Source organism: Carcharodon carcharias, chromosome 8, assembly GCF_017639515.1.
Source record: "Carcharodon carcharias isolate sCarCar2 chromosome 8, sCarCar2.pri, whole genome shotgun sequence".
Taxonomy (NCBI): Eukaryota; Metazoa; Chordata; class Chondrichthyes; order Lamniformes; family Lamnidae; genus Carcharodon; species Carcharodon carcharias.
In genome coordinates this window covers 54,218,282-54,231,020 of record NC_054474.1, presented here as the reverse complement: position 1 = coordinate 54,231,020, position 12,739 = coordinate 54,218,282, and the positions used below count along the sequence as shown (strand labels likewise).

The following is a 12,739-nucleotide window of genomic DNA, read 5'->3' as shown; positions in this document are numbered from 1 at the left end:
TGGATGTCCCTTTGGCACCAAATCCTGCAGTAGATGTGACCAACCAGTCCCCTAGACATGTACCGTCTTTGGCAACACTGGTTCTTGGTCACCTGCAGGAATGAAAGGCGGGGTCTATAGATCCTAAGTCTAGCTAAGCGCCGACCAGCAACAGCTCGCTGTGGCTCTTTGGTGGCGTGTGCAGGAGTCCCAGTCTCCCCTTCATCCAGAGGGCGCTGCTCCTTCCTCTGCACAGCCAGGCGCCTCAGTCACTCTCTTCTCAGTCATCTTTGCTCTTTACAAGCCATGAGGCATATGGCTAGGTCCCCAGGCTCCATGATTCGGATGTACTCCTCCTGCAGGATGAAAGAGAAAGACGCATGGTTAGCATGGGTGTACTAAGAACCTGTCTTGGTTAAGTCTGAAGGCCTCTTAACGCATCCCAGAGAGTGCTTGCCACCACGTAGATGGCCAGAATTAGTGCGCTGCATGGCTGCCTGAAATCCCACCCACCTCCATCTCACTCCATCCGACCGACTGGCAGCAGCTTTGCCCATTCAACTTCATGACATGATCTCAGCTCAGGCGCAGGCATTCTCCTAAGCTGTGCTACAAGGCTGCACTCTTAGCTTGAACCAAGGGGGAGACTGGTCCAAACCGGGATGATGGTATTGCAAGGGGCTGTGAGTGCCTCCACCCGTGACTGCTCCAAGGCCAGCTTTTGCAAGGAGATTGTACAACATGCCCAGTCATCCGGCTGTTCTGCAGTCCACTAAAACGCTCATTACTTTGCATTCTGTGTCCGAGGGGTGAAAAGTTCTGGAGCAGTTGGTGGCACTTTGATGCCTTTGCATTGCTTGAGTCGGCAGAGCAGCTAGAGGCCCCACTCCAATATCAATGCGGCTGCGCCTGAACTGTCTCAGCTGCAGAGGAATAGTCACTTTATACAAGGTTTCCCTAATGTGTGGCCGTTTCCCTCGCCCACCCCAACCCCCTACCCGCACGTGCTTGTGCGCTACCTTCAACTGCAGGGTAGCCCTTGCACCCCCCTAAGTCGCCTCAACTGCAGGGCAGCCCTTGCCCCCACCACCCTCAACCTTGAAGTCCAACAGATGCCCCTGGCGGCGGTCCGCAATGTTACTGTGCACTCATCTCTGAGTTGCCCTCAAAATAAAGCCTACCAAGTGCACAACTTTTATATGCTGTTGTGAAACACACCAGCGTTCAATCATGCCGTTGTAGGTGGACAGTCCAGCTAGGGCGGTGGGTTGGGGGAGGGAATGACTTTTTTTAAAAAGTCATTCATGGTATGTGGGCATCGCTGGCTAGGCCAGTGTTTCTAGCCCATCCCTAATTGCCCTTGCTTAGAGAGCATTTTAAGAATCAACCACATTGCTGTATCTGGAGTCATATGTAGGCCAGACCAGGCAATGACAGCAGATTTCCTTCCCTAAAGGACATTAGTGAACCAGGTGGGTTTTTACAATAATTGGCAATGGTTTCATGGTCATCATCAGACTTTTAATTCCAGATTTTTTTTTATATTGAATTCAAATTCCATCTGCCATGGTGGGATTCAAACCCTGGTCTCCAGAGCATGACCCTGGATCTCTGGAATACTGGTCCTGTGACAATAACCTATGCCACCACCTCCCTGGTTGGCTGGGCTTATAATGATATGCAGATGTATTACAATGAGGTTCCCGATGTCCGATGATGGGGCACGTGGCCTGCCATTGGCAGGCGGAACGGAGGATCGCAAACTGGTTTCACGATGTCGTGAAACCGATTTTTGGCCTTCTTGCCATATTGTCCGCTCATGTCACTGAACATGCCTGCATCAGCGGGCATGGATGATTCTGCCCTATGACTCCCTGCAGCTATGGGAACCCCTCATCAATAACAAACTGGATGTTTTTGGCACCTCTGGCAAACATGGCATCTGGTTACCTGGGAGATACACTTGTGCGCATCAGATTGTGGAATCCAACAGATGACATCAGCAGGTCCCTGGAATGAGCCAGAGGTGAAGAAATTTGGGACTGTGATGATCTAGACAGCCACTGACAATGCATGCCCATTTACTCACTTGGAAGGAGCTCTTATTCTAAAAGGCTGCAGATGTCATCAATAAACTGGTCTGAGCCTCCTGAGGTACTTGTGTTGAGTCACGTCCAGAAAGCTGATCCTCTACCTGTATATCCTGTGATGCGGGGATACCCTGCTGTGAGCTGAAGCTCAGTGTTCATCACCTTTGTCCTGTAAAGCTGAGGTGAAGTTAACTGCTACACCTACTGGTCCTGCTGGTAATACTGCTGGAGGCTAATCGCAAGCTTCTGAGAAAGCTGAACAGCTGAGAAGTGCAGATCAAAGACAGAAAAATGTCCAAGGTAGCAGAAACCATGACCTCTACTATCTTGAAGGACAAGGGCGATAGATACATGAGAACACCATCACCTGCAAGTTCCCCTCCAAGACACTCACTATCCTGACACGGAAATGAATCTCTGTTCCTTCGCTGTCGCTGGGTCAAAATCCTGGAACTCCTCTCTAACAGCACTGTGGGTGTACCTACACCACATGGACTTCAGTGGTTCCAAGAATCAGCTCACCATCTCCTTCTCAAGGGCAATTGGGGATGGGCAATAAATGCTGGCCTAGCCAGCAACGCCCACATCCTATGAACGAATATAAAAAAATAAACTTCCAAAGTGTTGGAAATCACAACTAAAGCACTGAAAGGTCAAGTCCTGTGAGCAAAAGCCTTTTGTTTAAGCAAGGAAGCAGCAGCTCTCGATCCGTATTTAAAAGCTTTCCAGCTTGTCAATTACTCAGTCCCATTAATTACTGCTGTGCTCTTGCCTTGTTGGTCTTGGTGAGTATTGGGTAGGCCTGGAATTTTTTTTTTGCTGACAATTAAAGCCAGAATGCAGGGTTAAAGCTACAGCCAATTTGCCAATTAAATATTTAAACCTCAGACAGGCTACTTCCAAGAGGTTTTAAAAAGCATATTTTAAAAAGCGCACCAGTTAAATGTGAAAGTCCTCAGGTTTCTGCTGGGTTCTCAACACAGCAGAATTTTACATTTAAATTTCCCACTCGCTCTGCCTTATGCACCATCTGCCACTGCACCCTCCTTGCCCACCCAACCCATTTGCAGGTTAAAACATTGTCATTGCTGTGATTGATACTACTTTCTCTTGGGTTGAGGGAGATTTGACTGATCACATCATTACAAGGCTTATTTGAGATTTTAACTCACTAACCAGGAAATTCTGCCCTTCTCTGATGATTTATATCATTTGAATAAGGTGTTAAGCCAAGCCCAGGTCTGCCCTTATGGGTGGATGTAAGAGATTTCATGGCACATTGTAAGAATAGCAAAAGAGTTTTTCCCCAGTATTTTGACTCATAATTACTCCACAATAAACATCACTAAAAAAAAAAATAGATTTTCTGGTGATTATTTCATTGCTGAAATCCTTCTCCATGAGCCAGAGTTGCATATTTCTCCAGCTGGGCACAATGCATGGTTTACATTTCCATAAATCTTGAGTTCTCAGAAATAAATATAAAAATCTGATTTGAGAATTATATGAAAGTAAGAAAATTGATAAACAAATTGCAAGACATTTGCTAGTTTTCAAGATCAGGTACAAAATTAACTTATGATCAGATACAATATGAATAACTGAAATCATTAGGTAATCCTTAGCCCCATGATTAGGCCAACAGTTTCATTTCACAAGACATTTTATTATTCAATCCATATTTCTTGGATGTTACATTTGTAATAATTGTTGTTTTCTTGTAAACTCCTGCATTGAAATAGCTGCATGTTATTTGAAAGCACTTCACAGTAACATGACTCATAACCCTTGACCACAGGACCATAAGACGTAGGAGCAGGTGTTAGGCCATTCGGCCCATCGAGTCTGCTCCGTCATTCAATGAGATCATGGCTGATCTGATAATCCTCAACTCCACTTTCCTGCCTTTTCCCCATAACCCTTAATTCCCTTACTGATTAAAAATCTGTCTATCTCAGCCTTGAATATACTTAATGACCCAGCTTCTACAGTCCTCTGCGGTAAAGAATTCCACAGATTGACTTCCCTCTGAGAGAAGAAATTCCTCCTCATCTCTGTCTTAAATGGGCGACTCCTTACTCTGAGATTATGCCATCTGGTCCTCGACCCTCCCACATGGGGAAACATACTCTCAGCATCTACCCTGTCAACCCTCTTAAGAATCTTATATGTTTCAAGAAGGTTGCCTCTCATTCTTTTAAACTCCAATGAGTACAGGCCCAACCTACTCAACCTCTCCTCATATGAAAATCCCTCCATACCTGAACCTTCCCTGAACTGCCTCCAATGCCAGTATATCTTTCCTTAGATAAAGGGAATAAAACTGTTCACAGTATTCTAAGTGTGGTTTAACCAGTGCCTTGTATAGTTTTAGCAAGAGTTCCCCATTTTTATATTCCATTCCCTTTGAAATAAAGGCCAACATTCCATTTGCCTTCCCTATTACCTGAACTTGTAGGCTAGCTTTTTGTGATTTATGCATGAGGACCTCCGAATCCCTCTCTGCTGCAGCTTTCTGCAGTCTTTCTCCATTTAAATAATATTCAGCTCCTCTATTCTTCCTGCCAAAGTGCATAACCTCACATTTTCCCACATTATATTCCATCTGCCAAGTTTTTGCCCACTGTCAGCTCTTTTGAGGTAAATAGTTTTCTTGAGACGTTTTTTTTACATTTTTGAGAACAGAATGAATTTACAGTTTAAATTTCAAATGTCAGAAATTTCCTCCTGCTGCTTTTGCGCTACTGCCAGAATATTGCCAGATTTGCAGTGGAAACCCCATATACACTGGTAATTGGAGTTTATGCTATATTTTCAGCAAAATGGGAGCAGCCCTGAGGAAATTCTCAAGGTCTTCTGTTAATTTCTAAAGTGGATTGTATAGTGCACTTATCAACGTGTAATCACAGTTCATTTCTTAATGTAATATATTTGTAACTAAAATCTGCCTTTTTATTTGACAGAAAAGATGTTTCATGACTCAAAATATTTATGAATTTGTGCAATTCTACCTGTCACAGGAGCTTCTATATCCAACATTGTTTTTTCTTGGCGAAGAATTGAAGCTCCTTCATTAATAATTCGAAGTGCTACAATCTCCTCTAACCTTCCCTCCTTGGTGAGATGAGCCTTCAAAAGATCAACCCGTGGTTTACCATCACAATCAAATACTTCCTTCATGGTCAGTCGATGGCTTAGTGGAAAAGGAACAGCTGTAATAGAAAAAGAGAAAAAATGATGGCAAAAGACTTCAGGTATTGTTTACTTTCAAGCAAGCGCTCCACAAGTATATATTGTACATCAGCAGTTCCCAAACTGTGGGTTGCGACACCAAATGGGGTCACAGAGACAACAGATGGGGTTGCGAGCTCCCCCTCCTCCGTGACTGCATACCACACTGAGGCCCAGTCAGTGTCCTGCCTTTGCCCAGCTTGTTTCTCAGTCTCTCCGAGTCGGTGAGGACAAATTGGAACCTGCTGTACATTAAGCGGTAAGAAGGTGAATTAATAAATCGATTGATCTAAATAAATTACCTACAGCCTGAGGAGGTGTCAGTTCTTTCATTGATGAGCATGTGGGTGGTGAGGGACGGTGCCGGGGAAGGGTGGGGGTGGGGTAGTGTTTGTTGATAGGGAAGTAACCTTCCTAATTATTACATGATGCAGTCTGAAAGGGGACAGCATCAATTACACAGTGATACTCCCATCATCGCTTCACTCCTCCATACTCCACTAGAGTAAACCTTACAAGACTAGTAAGTGCCAATTAAAAATGTTAGGAAAATATGAAATTCTTAATAGGCAATAGCTGGTAGGCAGAACAGAGGCATGGAATTGATTAGTCAGATGCTGAGGCTCTGGCTTTCAGAGCTGCTTTGCATCCCCGCTGGTTGCCACCAGCTGGCTAACTTGTGTGCTGTGTTGGGGGAGAGGGGCACATTACAGTGTATGGAGGGGAAGGGGAAAGAGGAGCTAATTTGTGTGTTTGTGTGTGGGGGGGGGAGCAGTGGGTGATGCGTGTGTGTGTGTATGTGTGTGTGTTTGTGTGTGGTGGACAGAAGCTGACTAGACTTGGGTGTATGTTGGGAGGGGAGGAAGCATAGAGGGGATTCACTGAGTCTTCTGTCCAGGGAATATGGAGAGCTTGGCTGAAATATACAGGAGTACATAAAATAATAATATTTTTACAAAGTACCTTAAAAATAGATATTTTCATATGTATTGATCTATAATATGCAAACTTTAATAGTTATATACTGAATGCTGCTTTATTTGTTGTTTACTTTTTACTGGTGTACAATTTTCAATTGTTAAAATGGGGTCATATTGGAAAATAGTTTGGGAAGCACTGTTACACATCATCAAGTAGATCACTAAATTGACAATTTTAAGACTATTGTACAATAAAGTTATGTATAATTTACTGATACTGTGAAGAGCCAATACACTTACAATAAGTAAGACTTTGATTGAGAATCTGCGCAGTAGCCATTAGATATGTATTTTTTCATTCATTCATGGGATGTGGGCTTTGCTGGCTGGGCCAGCATTTATTGCCCATCCCTTGTTGCCCTTGAGAAAATGGTGGTGAGCTGCTTTCTTGAACTGCTGCAGTCCATGTGATGTAGGGACACCCACAGTGCTGTTAGGAAAGGAGTTCCAGGATTTTGACCCAGCGAAGGTGAAGGAATGGCAATATATTTCCAAGTCAGGATGGTGTGACTTGGAGGGGAACTTCCATGTGGTGGTGTTCCCATCTATCTGCTCCCCTTGTCCTTCTAGATGGTAGGGGTCATGGGTTTGGAAGGTGCTATTGGTGAATTCCTGCAGTGCATCTTATAGATAGTACACACTGCTGCCACTGTGCGTCAGTGGTGGAGGGAGTGCATGTTTGTGGGTGTGGTGCCAATCAAGCGGACTGCTTTGTCCTGGACGGTGTCCAGAATCTTCAGTGTTGTGGGAGCTGCATTCATCCAGGCAAGTGGGGAATATTCCATCACACACCTGACTTGTGCCTTGTGGATGGTGGACAGGCTTTGGGGAGTCAGGAGGTGAGTTACTCATTACACGATTCCTAGCCTTTCATCTGCTCTTGTAGCCACAGTATTTATATGGCTAGACCAGTTCAGTTTCTGGTCAATGGTAACCCACAGGATGTTGATAATAGGGGATTCAGTGATGGTAATGCCATTGAACATCAAGGGGCAATGATTGAATTCTCTCTTGTTGGACATGGCCATTGCCTGACACTTGTGTGGTGCAAATGTTACTTGCCAGTCAAGCCTGGGTATTGTCCAGATCTTGCTGCATTTGGACATGGACGCGAATGGTGCTGAACATTGTACAATCAACAGTGAACAACCCCACTTCTGACCTTATGATGGAAGGAAAGTCATTGATGAAGCAGTTGAAGATGGTTGGGCCTAGGACACTATCCTGAGGAACTCCTGCAGTGATGTCCTGGAGCTGAGATGACTGACCTCCAACAACCACAACCATCTTCCTTTGTGCTAAGTACGACTTCAACCAGCAAAGAGGTTTCCCCCTAATTCCCATTAACTCTAGTTTTGCCAGGGCTCCTTGATGCCACACTCAGTCAAATGCTGCCTTGATGTCAGTCACTCTCACCTCACCTCAGGAATTCAGCTCTTTTGTCCATGTTTGAACCAAAGCTGTAATGAGGTCAGGAGTTGAGTGGCACTGGCGGAATCCAAACTGGGCATCAGTGAGCAGGTTATTGCCAAGCAAGTACCACTTGATAGCACTGTTGATGACCCCTTCCATTACTTTACTGATGATCGAGAGTAGGTGGATGAGGAAGTAATTGGCCAGATTGGATTTGTCCTGCTTTTAGTGTACAAATTGCACCTGGGCAATTTTGCTCACAGCCAGGTAGATGACAGTGTTGTAGCTGTACTGGAGCAGCTTGGCTAGGAGTGCAGCAAGTTGTGGAGCACAAGTCTTCAGTACTATTGCTGAAATATTGTCAGGGCTCATAGCCTTTGCAGTATCCAGTGCCTTCAGCTGTTTCTTGATATCACATGGATTGAATCAAATTGCCTGAAGACTGGTATCTATGATGCTGGGGACCTCTGGAGGAGGCCGGGGTGGATCATCCACTCAGCACTTCTGGCTAAAGATTGTTGTGAATGCTTCAGCCTTATCTTTCTCATTACAGCACTGGGCTCCTCCATTATTGAGGATGGGGATATTTGTGGAGCCTCCTCCTCCAGTAAGTTGTTTAATTGTCCACCACCATTCATGACTGGATGTGGCAGCACTGCAGAGCTCAGATATGATCCGTTGATTATGGGGTCGCTTAGTTCTGTCTATCACTTGCTGCTTACGCTGTTTGGCATGCAGGTAGTCCTGTGTTATAGCTTTAACAGGTTGACACCTCCTTATTAGGTATGCCAGATGCTGCTCCTGGCATGCCCTCCTGCACTCATCATTGAACCCGGGTTGATCCCCTGGTTTGATGGTATTGGTAGTGTGGGGAATATGCCGAGCCATGAGGTTACAGATTGTGTTTGAGTACAATTCTGCTGCTGCTGATGGTCCCCAGAGCCTCATGGATGCCCAGTTTTGACTTGCCAGGTCTGTTCGAAATCTATCCCATTTAGCACGGTGGTAGTGCCACACAACTTGATGGAGGGTATCCTCAATGTGAAGGCGGGACTTCATCTCCACAATGACGGTGCTGTGGTCACTCCTACCAATACTTTCATGGGCAGATGCAATTGGTTGGTGAGAATGAGGTCAAGTATATTTTTTCCCTCTTGTTGGTTCCCTCACCACCTGCCGCAGACCCAGTCTAGCAGCTATGTCATTTAGGACTCAGCCAGCTTGGTCAATAGTGGTGCTACCGAGCCACTCTTGGTGATAGACATTGAAGTCCCCCACCCAGAGTACATTCTGCATCCTTGCCAAACTCAATGCTTTCTCCAAGTGATGTTCAACATGGAGGAGCACTGATTCATTAGCTGAGGGAGGGCGGTACGTGGTAATCAGCAGGAGGTTCCCTTGCCCAGGTTTGACCTGATGCCATGAGACTTCATGGGGTCTGGAGTTGATGTTGAGGGCTCCCAGGGAAGCTCCCTCCCGACTGTATACCACTGTGCCACCACCTCAGATGGGTGTGGCCTGTGGACAGGACATACCCAGGGATGGTGATGGTGGAGTCTGGGACATTATCTGTAAGGTATGATTCTTTGAGGATGACTATGTCTGGCTGTTGCTTGACTAGTCTGTGAGGCAGTTCTCCCAATTTTGGTACCAGCCCCCAGATATTAGTAAGGAAGTCTTTGCAGGGCTGACAGGGCTGTGGTGGCATCATTTCCAGTGCCTTGGTCAATGCCAGGTGGTCAAGTATGAAAACTAATTTAAGTGAAAATCATAAAAAAAGGTGCATTGTTTTTCTCATTTCTAAAACGAACAATATAGTGTGCTCAGCATTCTAAATATTCATATATTTTAAATCTTAACTATTTGTGCTTTGTCCATAAATGAAATTAGTCAACCATAGAATATAAAATACACAGCACTTAAACTCCATTAGATTTAAGATTTAAGGATGGGCCAGAAATCGGGGTTCTAAATTGGGGGAAGGCCAATTTTAATAAGATCAGATATGATTTGGCCAGAGTGGACTGGGAGCAGCTACTTTTAGGTAAATCTGCATCAGAACAGTAGGACTCATTGAAGAAGGAAATAGGGAGTGTACAGGGCCAACATATTCCAGTAAAGATAAAGGGTGGGACCAACAAATCCAGGGAACCCTGGGTGTCGAGGGATATGCAGGATTGAATAAAGAGAAAAAGGGAGGCTTATGGCAGATACCAAGGGTTCAAATAGTGGAAGTCCTAGAGGAGTATAAAATGTGTAAGGGGAACTTAAAAAGGAAATTAAGAGAGCAAAAAGGGGGCATGAAAAAACATTGGCAGGTAAAATAAAGGAAAATCCAAAGTTATTTTACAAGTACATTAAGAGTAAGAGGATAACTAGGGAAAGAGTAGGGCCCATTAAGGACCATAGTGGTAATTTGTGTGTGGAGCTGGAAGACGTAGGTAGGGTTCTAAATGAATACTTTGTGCTGGTGTTCACAAATGAGAAGGACTGTGATATAATTAAAGAAATTAGCATAGAAAGGGAGGAGGTTCTAAGTGGTCTGGCAGGCTTAAAAGTAGGTAAATCTCCTGGACCGGATGAAATGTATCCCAGGCTGTTGAGTGAGGCAAGGGAGGAGATAGCAGGGGCGCTGGCAATAATTTTCAATACCTCTCAGGCCACAGGAGAGATGCCAGAGGACAGGAGGACTGCCAATGTGGTACCATCATTCAAAAAGAGAGAAAGAGATAAATCGGGGAACTACAGGCCAGTCAGTCTAACCTCAGTGGTGGGGAAACTATTGGAAGCAATTCTGAGGGACATGATTAACCTACACTTGGAGAGGCAGGGGTTAATCAAGGACAGTCAGCATGGTTTTGCTAAGGGAAGGTCATGCCTGACCAATTTGATAGAATTTTTCAAAGAGGTGACCAAGTGTGCAGATGCAGGCAATGCATTTGACATAGTCTGCTTGGACTTCAGCAAGGCTTTTGATAAGGTCCCGCTTGGGAGACTGGTAACGAAGGTAAGAGCCCATGGGATCCAAGGCAATTTGGCAAATTGAATCCAGAACTGGCTAAGTGGCAGGAAGCAGAGGGTGATGGTCCAGGAGTGTTTGTGTGACTGGATGCCTGTGTCCAGTGGGGTTCCAGAGGGATCGGTGTTGGGTCCCTTGGTGTTTGTGGTATATATAAATGATTTAGACTTGAATGTAGGAGGGTTGATCAGTAAATTCGCGGATGACACGAAAATTGGTGGGTTAATAGTGAGGAGGTTAACCTTAGATTATAGGAGGATATAGATGGGCTGGTCAGATGGGCTCACCAGTGGCAAATGGAATTTAATTCGAGAAGTGTGAGGTGATGCACCTGGGCAGGACAAACAAGGCACGGGAATACACTATGAATGGTAGGACCCTGGGAAGTGCCGAGGATCAGAGGGACCTTGGTGTGTACGTCCACCGGTCCCCTAAGGTAGCAGGACAGGTAGGTAAGGTGGTTAAGAAGGCATATGGGATAGTTGACTTTATTAGCTGAGGTATAGAATATAAGAGCAGAGAGGTTATGCTGGAACTGTATAAAATGCTGGTTAGGCCACAGCTAGAGTATTGCATGCAGTTCTGGAGAGTCTTAGTTATGAGGAGAGATTAATTGGACTGGGGTTATTTTTTCTGGAGCAGAGGAGATTGAGGGGGGACATGATTGGAGCATATAAAATTATGAGGAGCATAGATAGGGTAGACAGGAAGGAACTTTTCCCCTTGATGGAGGGATCAATAACCAGGGGGCATAGATTTGAGGTAAGGGCAGGAGGTTTAGAGGAGATGTGTGGAAGAATTTTTTCACCCAGAGGGTGGTGGGAATCTGGAACTCACTGCCTGAAAGGGTGGAAGAGGCAGAAACCCTTATAACATTTAAGAAGTATTTTGATGTGCACTTGTGATGCCATGGCATACAAGGCTATGGGCCTAGTGCTGGAAAATGGGATTAGAACACTTAGGTACTTGTTTGACCGGCGCAGGCTCGATGGGCCGAAGGACCTTTTTCTGTGCTGTAGGCCTCTATGATTCTAAACAGGCTTTTTAGCCCAACTGGCCCATGCTGGCATTTGTGCTCCATACAAGCTTTCTCCCAGCCCTCTTCACCTAACCCGATCATTATAATTTCCTATTCCTTTTTATCTCATGTGTTGATGCAACATCCCCTGAATTCCATCCATGCTATTTGCCTCAAGTATTCCTCGAGTAGTGAGTTCCATGTTCTAGCCGCACTCTGGGGAAAGAGGTTTCTCCTGAATTTTCTATTGGATTTACTATCTTATATTTAAGGGTCCTTGTTTTGTCTCCCCACAATTGGCAACATCTTGTGTTCTTAGGTATATTTGCTATTTAATTAACTTAAATTAGTATAAAATACCTTATGATTTCAATTATGGGTGGATTTCAAAATGCTATGGAAAAATCCCCAAGCGATTTGTCATGACAACGTATCAGTATTTCAGAGTTGGCTTTTGGCTTTAATTGAATATATGGATATGTTAGGATTCTAAAAGTAGTTAGCTAGACTGAAATAAAATATCCTATTAGAATCTGCAAAATGTGACTTTTTGTCATGCAATAGTTTAGTTATTTATTAAACAATTAATTTAATATTCAGATACAGTGAAATATAAGGGTCAGGCCACTGGAATTGGAAAATCGATATCACGTGCAAAATTTATAAAAATGTAAATCATGCACCATGTCCCAGCAAATGGAGTACGTAAACTGTTCACAGGTCTCTATTATTGCTGTTATGCAACCAACTATTGGTTGTACTAAGGGCCACTTATGTTGACTCACCTGCCACCTTTCTCTCTCTTTCTACTAGCTTAGCAGCCCTATCTGATAATATAACTGTGATTTATTATGCCAGAGAAATTGCAACTGAATATCTGTCATACCACAGCGTAGCATATCTACACACAACATGGCTTGAAAGTATTTTCTAATTTAAAGTATTCTAGGAATAAACAAGATTGATTTCAATTTTGTTACATTTCTGCTATTTATGAAAAATGCTTCTC

At 44.3% G+C, this 12,739-nt stretch overlaps 1 protein-coding gene across 3 annotated transcripts in view; it reads right to left on the bottom strand.

Annotated features, from left to right (window-relative positions):
• The window catches only part of ppp3ca (protein phosphatase 3, catalytic subunit, alpha isozyme), a 501,801-nt gene that overhangs the window by 230,377 nt on the left and 258,685 nt on the right, over window positions 1–12,739 (bottom strand). For all 3 annotated transcript variants that reach the window (XM_041194273.1, XM_041194271.1, XM_041194272.1), the window contains exon 2: window positions 5,081–5,281. In XM_041194273.1, coding sequence (XP_041050207.1) covers window positions 5,081–5,281 — 201 coding nt within the window. The remainder of the gene's footprint in view (window positions 1–5,080; window positions 5,282–12,739) is intronic.